The 18,671-nt window shown below is 47.1% G+C and overlaps 1 protein-coding gene across 1 annotated transcript in view; it reads right to left on the bottom strand.

Annotated features, from left to right (window-relative positions):
• GNA12 (G protein subunit alpha 12) overlaps positions 1-2,309 on the bottom strand; it is a 40,647-nt gene extending 38,338 nt beyond the window's left edge. Inside the window, exon 1 of the mRNA XM_054643573.2 lies at positions 1,644-2,309. Coding sequence (XP_054499548.1) covers positions 1,644-1,964 — 321 coding nt within the window. The 5' untranslated portion in view covers positions 1,965-2,309. The remainder of the gene's footprint in view (positions 1-1,643) is intronic.
• Between the last annotated feature and the right edge of the window lie 16,362 nt (positions 2,310-18,671).

Genomic DNA, 18,671 nt, shown 5'->3' with positions numbered 1-18,671 from the left:
GTGTGACTCTGCCTCCCCTACTACAAGGAGGAGACACTTTTCTTTCCAAAGCACACCGAGTTCTACTGCTGAAAGCTCTACACCTTCTGCATGCATAAAATATTACATCATTTTACCACAACTGCTACTGCTTAGACAACTTAAAGAGGAAGGAGTCTCAGATTTTTCCATTTTCACAAATTGCTTCCCTAAAAGCTTCTCCTACCACTTGAAATTAGCAGCAGCAAAAAAAAAAAAAAAAAAAAAAAAAAAAAAAAAAAAAAAAAAAAAATCACTGACAGGACCACAATAAGCATTAAGACCTAGAATAAGACTCCTTATTTCTAGGAATATAGATTTAAAAAATCATAACACTCTCTTTGCTCACATAACTACAATCAGAGAGAAGCTTCTGAATTTCAACTTTCTTGCAGTTAATGGGCTCCAGCCTGAAAATGGACAAAAAAAAGGAAAAGAACATTAGACAACAATTTTCCTGTTCATTAACAGAAGTGAAAGCCCTTTATGGAATAGCAGCATTCTTAAAAACAAGAGTCATTGTATGCATGCACTTATTAAGTGCACATAAAGCTTCTATTTAAACACGAATCTGGAAACTCAAAAGTAACTCGTTATCTTTAACTTGCACAGTTCCCTTTCCTTTAACTTTCTATGAAATCTCACAAAGCCTCACAAATCCATGCCCACAAAAGAATGGTGACGGTCCTACAGAAAAATATAGGCAGGAAAGCAGCATTTCTTTTAGGGAAAGATTATGAAGATGAAGAGAGAAACACTCCTGAGTGAGCTTTTCATGTATCTTCATGTATTTTCTAAAATGTGATCACTTCTACCTGCACAGGGCATCAAGGCTGTATCCCTGAAAGGAACAGAATTTGTCAAGGATGCTTTTCCCTAGTTATGGAAATACTGGTCTGTAAACCAAAGGTTCTACCAGCAGCTTTTAGAGTCCCCAGTCAATAGAGAAACACGCTGCCAGCACTACAAAACCTGCACACATACTGAAAGGAAACTTTCCTGCAAAGGCACCAAAGCAGAGTTATTTCCATTTCGGCTCCAGGTTTGGTGACACCCCACAGTGCCCAGCTCTGCGGGCCTACACTCCTGCATTTCTAACGATGCACCAAGTAAGTAACAACCACTCGCAGCCGTAACATCTGTACGAGGAGCCCTTTCTCGTCCCATCTCCAGGTGCACAGACCGGGGACACTTTGCAAAAGCAGAGAAATTCCTCCTCATTTCTTCAAACCTTGAAGTTTCTCCAATTCCGACTTCGAGGATGCTCTCATAATGTTTTTTCCAGAAGGCAGGCCACACCTATATCCTCTTTCCTCTGCGTTTCCACAAAGCTTTTCTCAATCCCCTTTGCAAGGAAATTTCCTTGGAGCCTTTTCCACGGAAGCCTTCAGCCGGGAATCGCCGGAACCCACATTCCCTGGGCCCCGGCAGCCCAAAGGTGCCCGCCCTCCCAAACACCTGCACCGAGCCCGGTCCCGGAGCACCGGGAGCGGCGGCGGGGCAGGCGGGGGGCGCAGCCGCCGCCCCGGCCGAGCCCTCACATCCCTTCCCGAGGGCACGGCCCGAGCTCCGGGCGCCGCGGGATGTGCCGGCCTCCAACCCCGCTCCCCTCGGCCGCCCCTCACCTTGAGGATGTTCTCGTAGATGGTGGCCCGGAACTCCAGCAGCGCCTTCTGGTCGAACTCGCGGCCGTGGATGATCCGCATCTGCTTGAGGAAGGTGGACTTGCCGCTCTCGCCGGCGCCCAGCAGCAGGATCTTGACGAGGCGGCGCACGGCGCGCCGCTCCCGGGCCAGCATCGCGTCGATCTCCCGGCTGCGCCGCCGCGCCTCCCGCTCGGCATCGCGGCTCCGCTCCTTGCCGTCCCTCCGCGGCTGCTCCCCGGCGCGGCCCGCGGCCTCGGCCGGCAGCAGGCAGCGGCTCAGGGTGCGCACCACGCCGGACATGGCGGCGGCGGCCCGGCCGGAGCGCTCACAACGCCGCCGCCGAGACCCCGAGCTCCGCCAGCATCGGGCGGAGGCCGCCGAGACGCTGCGACCGGGAGGAGGAGCAGCCGCAGCCGGGGGCTACGGGCCGGGACCGCCCATTCCCCGCTCCGGCTCGGCCGGGGGAGGGGTGCGGGCGGCGGGGCGCGGCCCGCAGGCCCTGCCCGGGGAGGGGGCGCGGCCGCTCCGAAGGGGCTGCGCGGGGCCGGGGGCGGCGGGAGGCACCCGGAGCCCTCGGCGCGGGGTCGCGGCGGTGCCGCGGCGGGCGGGGGACACGCGGCCCCGGCCCCTTGCCCTGAGCGCCGCCGCCCGCGCGGGGAGGAGCCCGCCCCGCCCTCATTGGGCGGCAGCGCTGTCGCTCAACGCATCCGTTCTCTAATTGGATGAACCGGCATGCGGGGCGGAACCAAGAGGGCGACGAGGCTCAGGGCAAGGCAGGGCGGGCAGTGCCGGGAGGGGGCGGGGACAGGGGCGCGAGAACCAATCAGCAGCGAGAGGGCGTGGCCTCGCTGCCGGAGGCGGGGCCTGGGTGGTGGGCGCACCGTCCGTGGCGTGACGTCACGCCAACAACACGGGACACGGTGTGACGTCACGGCGCGTCCGGGATGACGTCAGGCGGAGCCGCTGCGGCGGGGCCGCGGCGGGGCCTGGGCGGGCCCTTGGGGTCCCGAGCCGGCGGTACCGGGGCGCTGTTTGTAACGTGTGGGTCAGAACCCAGTGGGGTTTGTTCTCACCAGACAACATGAAGTGACGTAAAAAACGTGTCATCACTGACGTCATCAGGGAACAAACGTCCCTAGCGCTGATCCTTGCTCAGCCAGATTAAACCACGCGGGGATCTTTCCCTCCATCCCCCAGGAGCTGATCCCAGGGGGATCCGGCCCAGGCTGAGCCCATTGCCCTGGGGCTGCCCTGGGTGCTCCAGCCCCTGCTGCCATCGGGGTAACTCCTCACAAACCTGCACCAATCCAGGGCCCCGCTGCTGCCGAGGTGGGGATTAAAGTATCAAAGTACACCTTTGAAAGAAAATCCCCCTCGGTCTCGTGATTAGGTACTGGAAGGGAAAAACCATTTTGGGAAGCAGCTGGTGTGTGATCAGCGAGCAGTGGCTGGGATCCCAGACCTTCTGGCTGCAGAATGAAATCATAAACGCACATGTCATCACTTCTATGAGATTATTTGTCCTTTCTGCATTACTTCTGTCTGTGCTTACAAGTATTTATGGCATAAACATCTATTCCAGTTTAAGTTTCAGATTGTTTATCCTCCCCAGGCCTGTTCCAAAGATGGGACACAAGAATAGAGAGATGAGGGAAACTACAGAATGACTGGGATTTCATAGAATATTAAGGATGGTGAGTCCCAGCTGGTTTGGGTTGGAAAGGACCTTATAGCTCATCTTGTTTCATTCCTTGCCATGGCAGGGATACCTTCCCCTATCCCACGCTGTTCCAAGCCTCATCTAATCTGACCTTGGACATTTCCAGGGCTGGAGCAGCCCCAGCTTCTCTGGGCAACCTGTGCCAGGGCCTCCCCACCCTCACAGGGAACAATTTCTTCCTAATATCCAATTTAAATTCATCTCTCTTCAGCAAAAGGCCATTCCCCCTCGTCCTCTCACCACCCTGTCAAAAGTTCCTCTCCAGCCTCCTTGTAGGCATTGAGACATCTTAGAAGGTCAGGGAGTCAGAGATTTAAAACAAAAAAAATTACAGAAAACATTTCATGGAGGTGAGAATCCTGTGTGAGGATTAATCCACTGAGATGTCAACTCTTCCCCAAAGTCCAAGGGTTTTTCTCCCTGGCAAGAAGAGACATTTCAAACCACATTTAGATATTGCAGATTTCAGGAAACCAGCACAAAACTCTTAGTCCTGAGCCATACCCCACAGAAGTTTCTTGAACAGTTTCCCTTCCATGCTCTTACCCTTCGGTTGCAGTTTGAGCCTCAGGAACGGCTCATTCCCCCATAAAAAGCTGCTGTAGTTCAGGAGTTTCCCACTGGATGTCATGATTGCCCCGCCAGAACCCAGCCACAGCGGTGGGATGGAGACAAACAACCCGACCCGAATCCCCGATCTCTGATTTTCGCAACAGCTGAGCACTCAGGGCTCCCGCTGGCATCCGCAGATGTTAAACTGCCCGGAAATCAGGAGCTGTGCAGTGCCCAGATCGGCGTTTTCTGATTAGCTCGGTGTCTCCTGCCCCTCTGGCTTTGTCTGTGCCCTACTTGAGGTTCCCTTCAACTTGAGGTGCAGAGAGTTCAGTATCTGTGGAGTCCCGCTCCAGTGACAGACCTGCTTCATCTGGGAGAGGGAAATTGCGGTACACAATAAACGAATCAAATAAATCAGTTGCCAGACGTCCTTAGTTCTCCATGCATTCATCCATGAAAGCAGCTTTCAACAGCTCCCATCGAACTGTCAAAAGGAAAAGGTCCAGCCCTGCCTCCATCCCCCGCAGCCCCGTGGTTCCCCATGGAATCCCTGGAAGCTGCTGGGAGCAGCACAAAGCAGAATTCTGTTTGCTCCTGCAGCAGCGCAGGGCCGGGCAGGGCTCTCAGCCATGTGACAATCCCCACTGACAGCCCTGCAGAGGCTTTGGCATGAGCCTAAGCAGGAGGTGAAAGTGCCCCTGGTGAGAGTCAGGTTTGTTCTCAGCCTCAGAGAATTCCCTTTCCTCATTACCTGTCCAGCTCCATGCTTCAGGATTTCCGATTCATCTCCCTTCTTTGGGCTTAGACTGAAATTAAAACAACTTGTATTGATACAAAATAAAATAAAGCAATATAAATTACTTCATTTTTCTGTTCTTTTACCTTCTCACTTTTCCTTTTTTTACTTTTTCTTTTATATTTCTACTCTATTTTCCTCTTTCCCACCTCTGTTTCTTCTTATAACTCCTGTTCTCTTTCTGCTGATTATGCAACTGCTTCTGTTCCTTCTTTAATCTCCCATAGAGAGAGTGAAAAGAGTAAAATATGGAAGAGAACAGAGAACTGGAGGATAGAAAGAAAGGGAGATTCAGTGAGGGAAGCAAAGCAACTGAATTATGAACAGAAAGATGGGGGCTCTTGGGGGAAAGGCTGGGGAATAAACTCTGGGGCTCTGGCCCTGAGAACATCTGCAGATGAAAGCTGGAAAAGTGTCTGGCAGCTGGAGGAGGCAGTGGCTGCCTGTGCATGAAGACCTGACTGCAGATGGGAGTGACAGCAGGAGGCCCAGGGGGAAGGAGCTGCTGCCACTCGAGCTGAGGGTGCAGCTGATGGACCCTGCATAAAAAACTGACGGTTTGCCACACCTGGGACATGATTGCTGCTCCCCTGGGTGCCACCAGACACCAGCACTGCCACAAAGAGTATTTTGCTCCATGAAACTGAGAACCAAATAATCCACAAGGAGGGTTTGCTCCTGCTGCAGTAGCAGCACCTTGCAGCAATGCCAGAGCTACTTCAAATGCAATCAAAACTCCAGAGTTTAGGCACAAAAGTGAGGATAATAACAGGATGGCAAGGAAAGGCGTGCAGTGATGGAATCACCCTAAGTGATAAATCACCCACCCCGTGCTGGTGAGCAAACTGAGTCAGAGTATTGAACTGTTGCTCCCACAGGGCAGGTGCACTCCTGGCTTTCCCTGGGTGATTTGAAGATATCTGGGCCCTTGAATTGCTCATTGTGCATTCAGGCAGCAAAGCCTGTAGTTCTGAAGAGCATTTATGATCTAAACTCCTTTTGCTGCTTCTCTGTTGAGACTGTGACTCTCTTTGCCTGAGGAGGTGCTGGAGTTTATGTGCACTTCAAGCCTTACCTAAGCTGGTAGTTTTGTCGTGTTAAAAGTGCCATGTTCTGCTTATTGCATTCTCCAGGTTTTATATGGCTTTTTCAATGGCCTTCTCTCTGCACACTCCCCATGGCAGAATGAAAAAGTGCAGAGAGGCAAAGGGAATAATATTCTCCTGCACAGGAATGAACAAGAGCAGTTCAAACAGATCAACCATTTTCTAGCAACATCATTAAGTATATGTGAACCTTCTGGTACTAAAGTATTAGTTTTTTGCTGTAGGTATTGAACCCTTGGCTGGTTGTTATCTGCAAGACTTTATGATCCCTATTCTATTCTCTTTCTGAGAGATCCCAATTTTTTGAAGTGTTTGCAGTCTTAACACTTGTGCAGACAAAGAAAACTGAAGTAGTTTGGCGTCTCTCAAGAAAAAATCCACTTATTAGTGAGTTTGTATCTCAATAGTTGCCTTGTCCCTTTTAATGCCTCTGGAAGGGCTGAGAGAATGGGGTTTGTTCAGCCTGGAGAAAAGGCTGAGGGGAGACCTTATCTATCCCAGTATTTAAAGGGTGGCTCCAAAGAAGATGGAGTCACCCTCTTTACCAGGATTCACATGGAAAGGACAGGGGGAATGGGTACAAATTATTCGTGGGGAGATTCTGACTGGACACAAGAGGAAAATCTTTCAAAAAATTTTCAAAAGAGGAACAATCTATCATTGGAATAATCTCCTCAGAGAAGTGGTGGATTCCCCAATATTGGACACTTTTAAGGTTCAGCTGGGTGAACCTTAAAAGGGTGGTGGGACATCTTGGCTAGACCAGTTTTTTTGCCAAGAAAGGCTTGACCAGATGATCCTTGAGATCCCTTCCAATGTGGGGAGGAACTCTATGATTTCAGTGTATTCTGATTTTTAATGGTATTTTCTTCCCCTTTGATATCCCTGTGAATACAGAGGCTGCAGAACCTTTGGTTCATACTGTTTGTGAGCTCTCTTGCAGAGGATTCTCTTGCAGTGGCCCAGCCCAGCTGCCACCAAGCAGTCAAAACTCCAAATTATGTCAAAGCAATTACTCCTGCTTCTCTTATTAAATTGGCAGCCAGTATTTTTTCTTTTCCATGTGGTATTTTCATCTTCTGTCCCACAGAAGACACATTACTCATATACATAAAATATGTGAGTCGTGACACTTCATGGAGTTAATTTTCACTATTTTCAGACTGCTTGACAGCAGCCTGTTCTCCTTCATTAAACACCAGCCAGTGAGTGGATTAGTTTACTTACAAAACACAAAACCTCATATTTATCCACAAACAATTAATTATTGAGAGAAGACAAGCATATTTTGAACCCAACCTGTGACTTTCCTACTTATTTCATGCAACGAGGCATGATCTGTGTAATTCCAGGCATGTCCTGCCAAGCATCCGGCTAGTTCTTAGTGAAGATTGGATATTAGCAAAAAATCCTTTCCTGTGAGGCCCTGGAACAGCTTTCCCAGAGAAGCTCTGGCTGCCCCATCCCTGGAAGAGTTCCAGGCCAGGTTGGATGAGGCTTGGAGCAACCTGGGATAGGGGAAGGTGTTCCTGCCCAGGGCAGGGGTTGGAACCCAATGGTCTTCAAGGTCCCTTCCAACAAAAACCATTCTGGCATTCTGTGAAGTTCCTGTGATTACCCCTGAGGATGATAAACCTTGGTTCTGAGAGTGAAGAAACATCAGAAGCTGAGGTTGTGCTCCAAGGTGTTTCCTCAGAGGGCACAGAACCTGGGGCTGTGGAACCTGAGTGGGGCTTTCTCAAGTTCTGAGTTCGAAATCTGGGGACACGTTCCTGCAGCAAAAGGGACAGAACAGCTCGTGCTGGCTCGAGTGCTCTTGGGGTGCAGAAAAACTCGGCATTGAAGAACAACTTAAAAGCAGACCTAAGTTCTGAAAGCATTTGGACCTCTGATTTTGAGTACAAAAGGCTCCAGCAATAAGTAGCTTTGTCACTTTAGGTGCATTTTGTTTAGTCATCTATGTCATAAAAAGTCATTAGAAAACAAGATGAGTGACATTAAGAGGGAGAAAAAAGGGCACAAATCTATAAATTGCACAAACAAAGCCAAAGCCCCGGGAGCAGAACCTCACATATTTGCTGCCAAGCTATGTCCATTTTTTATGCATTGTTTTTAAAATGACTTTTCATCTGGTGATGCAAAGCCAAATATCTGCACTGGTAGCATGTATCTCCCCAAACTCGTCAGAAATTAGCAAGCCTTAATAAAATTTATGCATGGCTTGCTAGTGCAGTTCCACATCTAAAGGGAAAACAGATGTTCTCTTTAGTTATTCTCTTCATGTCCAAAGGAAAGCTGTTGGTTACAGTTTGTGTTTAAAAAAGCTGGTGCTGAAAAGGTTACAAATGATGCAATTTCTGCAATCCTACTCCAAAGCTTTCTGTGAACCTGAATTGCTGAGGTGACACTTGCAGATGCCTGTCACCCACTTACCAGCCTCATATTTCTTAACACCTCCACTTCAGGATGAATAAATGGAACAGAGTTCCCAGTATTTGCCTGAGATCACTAACAGGGTGGCTGGCCAGGCTCCGAGCCCTGCGCTGCATCACGGGGAGGCTCCTCAGCCTGGGCTGGTTGCAGAGGTGAGGCAGAAGGGATGGATGGTGCATCTGAAAGGTGAGGCAGAAGGGATGGATGGTGCATCTGAAAGGTGAGGCAGAAGGGATGGATGGTGCATCTGAAAGGTGGGGCAGAAGGGATGGATGGGGCATCTGAAAGGTGGGGCAGAAGGGATGGATGGTGCATCTGAAAGGTGGGGCAGAAGGGATGGATGGTGCATCTGAAAGGTGGGGCAGAAGGGATGGATGGTGCATCTGAAAGGTGGGGCAGAAGGGATGGATGGGGCATCTGAAAGGTGGGGCAGAAGGGATGGATGGTGCATCTGAAAGGTGGGGCAGAAGGGATGGATGGTGCATCTGAAAGGTGTCATTAGACATGTCACTGAATGGGCCTCTCAAGGCTTCAGCAGGAAGAAGGGAAGCCCTGATTCTTCACCTCCCTCAGCTGGCTGCCTTCACTGAGCACACGTGCACGCTGCCCACAGCGTTCCCTGCTCACATTGCAGATGGGCAATCTTTGCTCTTTCTGTTTTTACGCAAATATTTCCAAGATGTGCAAAAAATGTTGGCACTTACAGTGAGTGTTTGCCATCTGAAAGAGTTTGCCCCTGCAAACATGGATGCATGCGTGCACATCTATCTGAAATTCGTATTTTACTTTGCAGATGTGTTTCAAACACAGAGCCTTTCAAAATGCTAATATTTGTTTGTTTCTGCAACATATTTATTCACTGCTCCCTGAATGAAGGATCCCAAGCCTTCTTTATTCCTCTGCAGTTACCAAGTGGACGTTGGTATAAAAAGCTGCTCTCTATCGACAGAAATTGTCCCAAAAGAACAGCAAATGCTGTAAATTGTAGACATTGGGTTAATACTCTTTCTAAGCATTTATTCAAACAATCCTTTTTAGCTTGTGAATATTCATGATCTTACAATTAATATGAAAGATAAACACTCACACCACACCTAAATGTGACAACCAGCTAATTTAGGAATTATTGCTCTCCCAGAAAGGGAGAAGGAATAGGCTCTGTCACTTAAAGAAACGATGGCAAATGATGCAAAACCCAGGTGGCAGGAATGCAGAGAAGAGCTGGCAGGAGCTAACCAGATGAGTGATCAGCATTTTATTCAGACAGTGTTCCAGCGTCCACCCAGAGGAGATTAAGTATCCTGTCCTCTCAGTGCAGAGAAGGAGAAATAAATCAGGTTTTACCACAAGTAGGGTGGCAGGGAGTTAATTAGGAATGGAAAAAATATATTTCAGTTTGAAAAGGAATAAAAAAATGGTGAAAAGAAGGAACTGAAATACACTGAAAACATGTTGGAACCCACCTGGGATGCTGACTGAGAATCCTGCCTGGGGATCTGCAGCCACAGGGGACTGACACAACAGGTGATGCCGACAGCTCTCTGAAAGCTGCAGTCCTGCAGCCAAATGCTGCTGCTCTGAGATGTTAAATGAAAGCAGACATTTCCCAGAGCCTGTCTCATGTCAGAGTCTCTCCAACCACAAAGTGTATAAGAAAGGCAAGGTTGCATAAAGAAATAAAAGAACCTTCGTTTTCTCCTTAATGTAGTTTTTAAAAACCGCAACCCTCGTTAAAGTCAACAGGAATTTGCTCCACATCTCTTCTAATTTGCCTCCGAGGATTTGTGCAAAACTAGAAGATGACAGATTCTGCTATTAGAGTAAGCAAAGCTACACCAGAAAATTAGCAGAAGCCACAAGCAGCAGAACAGTGGTGAAACCACCTTATTGCCTCATGTTCAGTGATTTTCATTAATGATTTAACAGCAAAGGTCAATTAAATGAGTGGTGGATACTGATACCCACTGGCTGGGGCTCTGCTCTGGCCTGTTGGAGCACATGGATATTCCAAAGGCAGTGCACCATTCCCCCCTGGCCTGATCCAAGGTTAGATGTGCCTGGGGCATTTCCTCTGCTCCTAAGGAGGATCAGTCCCAGACTAAGGCTGCAGTGCCTTTTTGTCAGCTGAGGCTTCTGTATCCCTCTGGGATTAAACCTGGCTACCAGGGGTTTGGGGGAATGCTGCCTTGCAGGAGGCAAAGTCCTGGCTGCCAGCTGAGGGGTGCCACTCACCTCTGTGGAAAATGGCACAGGGCCTGCTCCGTGCCATTCCAGAGCCCTTCATGCCAGGAATGCCGTGGGCTGCAGGTCACAGCTCAAGAGGAAAGGCCTGGATGTGAATGAATGCATGAACAAGGCTTCTGGCTGAAATATTTAATCAATGTGCAAGTGACTTTGTGCCACCAGTGAATATCAGCATTCCTCATTTTGGGTAAAAGCTGGGAGTCACATTCCAACAATATATTCAGAAAGCATCAATATATTCAGATTGCATCCGCTGATGCAGGAGCACAGGCTGTGGTCAATCACCATCCTGGTAATTTAGGAGAGTGCAGAAGAAGGAGTGCTGGCTTTTGAGTGTCTCCATGTTTGTTATTTATACACCATGTCATCTGGAGCTGGTTCTTTGCTTGTAGCTTTGGGCTGACAGTTCCCTGATTCCAAAGGCAATTCAGCCCCTGACATAAAGCAGAGGAACAATGCAGAGTTCCTGTAAAACAACAGTGCTCCCCCCACTGCTGTCAGAATGCAGGGATTAGATGCAGAATAATGCAGTCCCTGATCAAACCTGCAGCTGTAATTCAACCTCTGGACAGTGCTGATGCCATAAATTTGGGAAGAAAGTGCAGCTCAAGCGATTTGTGAACAAGAGCTGATGAGTCCAATTGAATTACAGTTGTGGGAGCAGCCGGGATCCCCCTGCACCGAATCATTACTAATGAGAGCCAGGGAGTGATTACTTACAACTTTAATGAAATTGAATTTCAATTTATACCCTTGGCTAGAAGAAGGAAAAAACATACACTGAATATTTGGGGGTGACAGGGCAAAAGTACAAACAGAAATCTAAAATATATGGATGGACAATGCATTCTCCTGGAAGAGACAAGATAAAATTTTATCTTCAAAAATAAATTCATATTTAAGGATACAGTGAAGACTGAATAAAGCTATTCTATCTAACAGTTCTGATGATGAAAGAGCTCAGAAAGAAAATGTTCATATGGGTTTTCTCTAAACCATTTACTATGTTCAGAAGAAGGGGGATTGTTTAGCTGATTCTCAAGCCATCACTGCCCATTCTTTTGGCTTGAAATCAGGAGAATGGTAACCACAAGTACCACTGACATATTCCAATCAAATAATCCCATGGAACCCTTTCTGAGCAAGTCTTCCAATTTCAGCACTGAGTAGTTATTCACCACTGGAAGGGAAAACATAATTAACATTAAATACTGGTTTCAATAGCATTTCTTGGCACTTCCCATCACTCTGGAGGTATCACTCTGCTATTTTAATACCTTTTTTAATATTGCACCTTTCCTGCTGGTGCTAGAGTAAGGCCTAGGGAGGTTAAGAAAAGTGGTTTATGAAGTTTGCTTCAGATATGGAAATGTGAGGAGAGAGAGACAGGAAAAACAGAGAGCTTGAGTGAGGAACACAAAATGGATGAATAAGGGAGCATTTGTGCCTTACAACACAGATCACACAAGTTTTGCAAATCAAAATATGAATCTACAATTGGAGGATGATTAGGAAGGTGTGGGATGTGCAGTGGAAGGTCTGAGCCATGGGGCTTGCAGCCAGGGTCACACCAATCAGGCAGAGTATGGAGAGGTGCTGAAAAATGCTCAGACTTTTGACTTTACATTCATTTTCCAGAAGGTAAATCAATATCTCTTCACCCCAGTGCACTTGTGTCAGATGGCTTTCTGTTACGAGGTGACCAGGGCTCGGACATGTCTCTTCTGAACTGAAAACAGCTTAATCCAAAGGGATTTTTTTTTCTGCAAAATGTCTAAAGCACTGTATTACCTCATGCCATGGGGTGATGGGATCCAACCCAGTATTTCATGTGCAACTTGACAATCAGCAATAGGAACTGTTATTGCTGCAACAGTAAAACAGGCAGAGAGAGTGGGAATTCAGTGCTATTTTCACATAGTAAACTATTTTGTTAAAAGGGGTAGTATTAAAAGGAGATTTTCCAGACAAGAGAAGATTTTCAAAGACAATGGGTGTTCTACTGGGAGCAATGTTATAAGAAGAGGTGGTTAATAGTGAAGGGTCTTCAAAAATCCTTCAAAAATTACTTTCCATTGAAGTGTATTGTGGTGCACACTCATTTTCCCAGCCTCACATGCCCTCATTGATTTAGGGAGTCAAAGCTGTTTCCTGCCACCACTGGAGGGAGACCTTATTCCTTCCAAGAGCTGTAAAACTTCTGCTACCAGACTGCACTTCAGTAAGGAAGAGTGCAAAATATCTAGAGAAATACAGCTGCTGAATTTGATCCAGGCTGGACACGGTAAATCACAGGTTCTAATAACAATAATAATGCAACACGAATGAAACAGTGCCAGATTAAGAGTTTAATGTTTCCACTCTGATCAATACTGCTCAAGTGAGTCTGCTCCAGGTGTCTGAAGTCAGTCCTGGTTAAATCCACCACCAGTGTCTGTACATTCCCCTCCCTCTGTCCTCACCTCCTCCCCTCACTCTCAGGATGTGCTGGCAGAAGCCATTGGTGATGTTAAATTCTCAAGCTGATATTTCCTAACCCTTTATCACACCTTAAATCTGACCAAAAAATGTTCCCATCAATGGCATTATTTTCATTTTCACTTAACCCCTATTGGCCCAGTGGTCTATTTTACAATCATTCAATTACCCCCACTGCTGCTGAAAAAAAAAAAAACAGTGAGAAAATAATTATTTGGTGCAGCTCAAGGTCAATGACAGCAGGAGGACAGGGAGCCATCAAGCAAAGTCACTGAGGCACTGTTGGCCCAGTGAGAAGTGCATGGATGTACTTCAGAGAGGGGCCAGGACACACAGCTCAGCTCTAAAACCCCAGAACTTCTGCTGGTGGAACAAAAGAAGCAGTTCTGCTAGGAAAAAAAAAAAGAAAAAGAAAGGAGCAATTCTCCCCAATGTCATGTGGATGTTCCCACAAGGATGATGTTGCACATATCTGCACAGACTCATTCTGCTGGGTGGTGACACAGGCATGTGTTTGCACATGCACACACTCACCCACTCTACCTAAGCTTCTCAGCAAGATAAAACTCGTGATAAGAAAGAAATTCCTGTCTGAAGGACTCTCACGTTGCCAGTAACAGCGAAGAGCCCACGGAAGCTTTCAGCTCAGCTGACTGACTGTGGTTTGTGTCTTGAACTTTATTAATGACACGTGCTACCACCTGAGAGCTGCCTCCTCACTCCTCAACTAGGCTAATTCTAAAATTAGTGGAGAAAACAAAGCCTTTGTTAAACATATATTCTCATCACCTCCCCACGCAATTGCATCTGACACGTACAGCTGCAGCCAACCATGAGTTTCCTGTGGTACTCACTGAATGGGGCAATTTCAGAGTAAATATAGTTCAAACACTTATAAATCTCTAGAGTGAAATCCCTGCTGTGCTGAAAATAGGAGGTTTGCCACAGATTTTTATAGTTTTTCAGTCAGTTTTAAAGTTGCTTTTGGTTCTCAGTGAGCCCTGTTAGTGGCAAGGGGACGATTAATGTGATCTTACAGCGTGTGCCACCCTGGCTCTCCCTGCTGACCCACACGTCAGCTTCCATAAAGCACCACACACCTCCTGACAGGAATCATCTGCTCAGCCCTCATGGCTTGGATGTGCTGGCTGGACTCTGCAAGAACCAGCTTGTGAACAGTGACCTAAGACAGAGAAAAGAGGAAAGAGCAGGGGAAAAACCCATCATGACCATCAGCTCCATTAATTTTACTGCAGAACAAAATCTCCCTCTGGTACAAGCTGCTCGTCCCAGCCTAAGCACAGGTGCCTGTTCTGTACCTTCCAGCTGCTTCAGCTCCAGCAGAGCTTCTGGCCAGTGCTGAGCATTTGTAAGGTGTCATCTTGGAGAGATAATTTGTGTTCAGTATCCATGACTCTCATGGATTTCCCTAGGACTCCACCTGCAGGACTTCACACACTGGTGGAGTCTCATTATCACAGCATTTCCATATGCTGTTTTATAGCAGAGAAGGTCATGGCTTAGTTGCTGGAAGAACCCACTGTTCTGACTATCACCACAGAAATAGAGCTAAAGAGAAGAGAAATTCAAATCCCTACCCCTACTGCACAGTGCAGTTCAATCTTCCTGAGGCATACAAAGTAAATAGTAGTAATAAAATGTGATAGGAAAATCAATTGGAACAAATGAAGCACTGGCTGTGCTGTATTCCAGCTCCTCTGTCCCATTGTTACCGCTCTGATTAATAAACAGCAATCTGATAATGAGCAAATCACCTCAGCACCAGGATATGGGGAAGCAAATGCTGCAGAGAGGCTACAATGACAAAGCTGAATATTCCCAGTGTGTTTGGAAGGTGCTGGGCTGGTCCAGGAGGCTGGATCAGAGACACCACAGGGCAGGCTCAGAGGGCAGAGCTCTTTAGGAGAGGAGCTGCTGTAAGCCACTGGATTTGATGTTATATTTATAAATGTGCACTTAGAACCAGGCATCAATTTTTCACGTTCATTTAATAGACATTTACCCCATTGGCTTTCTCTAGGGGGCAAAAATGGAGGCAACGGCCCAAAATTGGCTCTTAAAACAGTATTTTAACAGTACAGAAATGTTAGTATAATGAACTCCAACTAGGTCAGAGTCAATATCCAGCTTAGTTTCTTTCTGGTGTGTATTTAGATGGAACTGAAAGTTAATGGAATTGTGTCCATTTCTGCCAGGAGTAAATCAGTTTAATTATGAGTTATTCTTTATTTCTTACTGTGTTTCTTTCTTTCCTGCTCTTTCCAAATGTTCCCATGGCCATGGTTGGGGAGTGCCTTGTGCAGCCCTTCCTGAGCAGTGTCCTGGTGTGCCCTGGTGCCTCCCTAAGCTCTCTGTTAGGAATTCTCTGGCTGCTGCTGTTTGAGCAGGGGGCTGAACTTCAGCAAGTGTCACTGCCCGTTTCTGTCTCCTTGCTGTTTTGCTAATGCCTTGGTAGATGCAGTCACTGCAGGCTGTGCCAGAGATCCTTGTTGGTTCCCCACCTCTGTGAGCAAAAATTATCAGATTCACTGACATTTCAGACACAGAGATGAGGAGCAGTGTACATAATTGATGTGAGACCACTGGTTGCAGGGAATTTAAATCAGAAGTAGGAGATGTTGTCCAAAGAACTGGATAAACCCAACAACTGTCATCAAGAAATAGTTCCAAGAGCCAACTGCTGACCAGAAGGAGATTTTTCTACCAATGTGTGAAAAAGAAATTAATGGGACAAGGGATAAAGGAGAAATCTTAGTTCTAAAGTAGAATTTTTCCAGATGCTAAGGTGTTAAAATGGCTATTTTGGCAGCACCCTGGAAAGTCAGGATGGCTGCTGTATCCAAGGGAGAGACAGAAGGACTGGTAGCTATTACTGCTCAGATTACTTTGCAGCAATTAATTCACATATCCTCTGAGAACAAGGGAAGCAAGCTACTTCCCATGTCTCTTCCACATTCCATCCCAGCTGCACTACTTTGCTCTATTTCCCGTTCTCCCTGCTGGGAGCAGCCTGGTGCTGGCCCTAGCCCCAGTTCCTCCCCCCTGGGAGGTGCCCTCCATTCAGCACAGGCTCCTGACAAGGCTGCAGTGGATCTGTCCCTGGTTCCCTCCAGAAGCTCTCACCTGCAGGCTGCTCCTGCCCTGCTGATGGCACTGGGGGCTGCAGGTCCTTTCCTGCCTTGTCTTTGCCAGGCATAATGGGGATCCTCTGAAAAAGCCACCTCTCCATCTTTGTCTTTCTGCATCTGCACTTTGGAAGAAAATCAATATTGCTGTTTGTTGCTAAATTATCAGACAGCTTTTGATGCTAATATCTGATGAAGCAGACACGCTGTTGTAGATAGTTACTCTCAAGCAGGTTCTCTATCATCTACCATCTGCTTTTAAAAGTGTCCTTTTTTCCCTTTTTCCCAGTGACTAATGGTGCATTTAACCCTGGAGAGCCTCTGATCTGAACATCAGACAGTTTCTGCAGCAGAGGAACAGAAAAAAGGAGGTGGGGGAGGGAGGGTGGCTGAGCTTCCTGTTGTTCTAACTTGGCTTACTGCGAGGGTTCTCAAATCAGACTAGAAATCTCACCACTTAAGGCAAGCCCTACTCAAACCCTCGATCCAGCTGCCAGCTGGCATCAGCCCCCTGCAGAGCCTTGAGACAGAGCAGTGCAGCCCAGGGGGAGCCAGGCTGTGCCACTGCCTGTGTGGACAGGTGCCCTCAGCTCTGTCATCTCCTGCATGTGTACAGGGACAGTGACAGCAGCTTCTTAAAGAAGCATCAGTTCTACAGGTGAAATCTGCAGGGATGCCAGGCCTTCTGTTTGCTTCTGCAGCTTCAACATTTACAAGCAATCAATGAAAATCTGCACGGATTCCTCAGAGTTTGGGTCTGGGGTTGTCCCTGAGGGTCAGACAGAGTTTTACAGAGATAGCAAGTGTGATTTCTGGGAGCATGGCAGAATTCTGCAGTCCCTGAAATACATAGATGAAATCTCATGCCACAGTCTTTCAGCACTGCCTTGGCTGGATCAGGTTTTCTTCCCTGGGTCTGGTTGTTTTGCATCACATGAGCAGACAACCACAAAGAGTCTGCAGAGCTGGGAATTTACAGATGCACTTGGATATGAGAAGAAATGTTTGCTCCATGTATCCATTCCTCTCTTGTTTCACAGAAATAATTAGATCTCCTGTTCTCTGCCTCAATCTCTACTTCCACTTTTCCCATAAAGGAAGAGCTGGGCAGAATGGTGACCCCAGTAGCTGCAGGTACTGTGTGGGCAGGACTGGCACAGCAGGGTCACTGTCACTCCTGCTATACCAGGAGGGTGTCCCAGACAATGACTGTACTGACACCCAAACTTGCTAGTGCTCAAGAGCCCCTATTCACTGTGCCTGAACCAAAACTCACACTGGATTTGGTCTCCAAAACCAAAAGGCACATGGCCTTGATCCATGGGAGAGCCTCCTTTTTCTTCTACAGATGAGTCTGGAAAAGCAGAAGGTTTTTCTGGAATTGCTGCTTCAGTTGACAGCCATCCCTGAATGTGGTGGTGCCCTGGTGAGGGCTGCCCATGGAATCAGCCCCCGTGGGGCACAGGGAGCACAACAAGCAACTCTGGAAACTGAGCAAGCAGGAGGAAGGGGGGAGACAAAGTCACTTACAAGCAGTGAATCACAATCTCCTGTTTGATATTGTGTGGCTCTTTGTGAGGTACTGTTCAATTCTCAGAGCTGAACAAGAGCAAAGGAGATGGAAACGGCACCAAAGGGGAACACATTGTCACGGTCTAAGCTGATTAAGGATGAATGACTTGGAATTCACAATACAAATAACTGCAAAATCCTAGAATGTTGCTCTCCCAGAAGCCCTAAACTCCTGTGTCTTGCTTTTCCAGTCTCCAGGGAACAGTTTAACAAGTGCTGCTGAGACAGCCCAGCCCAGGCAGGGCTGAAGAAGCTGCGAGCAGCTCCAGGGCTCAGCAGTGCCCGACTGCAGCCTTGTACTGAGCTCTCAAACCCTGGGCCATGAAAATAGCTTGGCACAAAGAATACAGAAACCTCTAACAGGTTTACAGGCATTTTTCCAGCTTTGGCATCTATCTCCACTTTAAGTTTGTAGGCACAAGTCTGCTTTGTGTGTGTTCCTACCCCCCTGCAAATTGTGCTGCCAGAGCTGTCTGTGCTGCAGCCGGACCGATTGACAGCTTTGCCTCCAGCCAGAATTCTGATTCAAAGGAATATCCAATTCTGTGTAATAAAGTTTGCATGAAATTTTTACCTGCAACAATTCCCCAATGTGCTGAACTGCATGATACTGACTTATACAATACATCATTTTAGCAGCAGAGTTAAACAAAACGCAAAGCCAGACTCAGTTGGATTTTTCTCTTGTGATCACAGGTATTATACCACATGTGAGAGCTGTAAGCCATTACTTCCATTATTTTGTAGTATGTAAACATCAAATACAACAAGTGTTTCAATCAAATCAAATGTTTAAATGTAGATTTTTAAAAAGGTTTCACCTAAAAAATTAAAAATTAATCCCAAAAATGTTTTCAGATAAACGATTAAAAGTATGTGAAATATTGAATATGACTGCTTCAGTATTATTGAAATACTTTCAATTTTTTAAAAATGAAATGTTAGAATGAAAGAATT

This window comes from Agelaius phoeniceus, chromosome 16 (assembly GCF_051311805.1).
Source record: "Agelaius phoeniceus isolate bAgePho1 chromosome 16, bAgePho1.hap1, whole genome shotgun sequence".
In the NCBI taxonomy this organism is placed as follows: domain Eukaryota; kingdom Metazoa; phylum Chordata; class Aves; order Passeriformes; family Icteridae; genus Agelaius; species Agelaius phoeniceus.
Note: the sequence above shows the minus strand (reverse complement) of the source record. Positions and strands in the feature narration are given on the sequence as shown.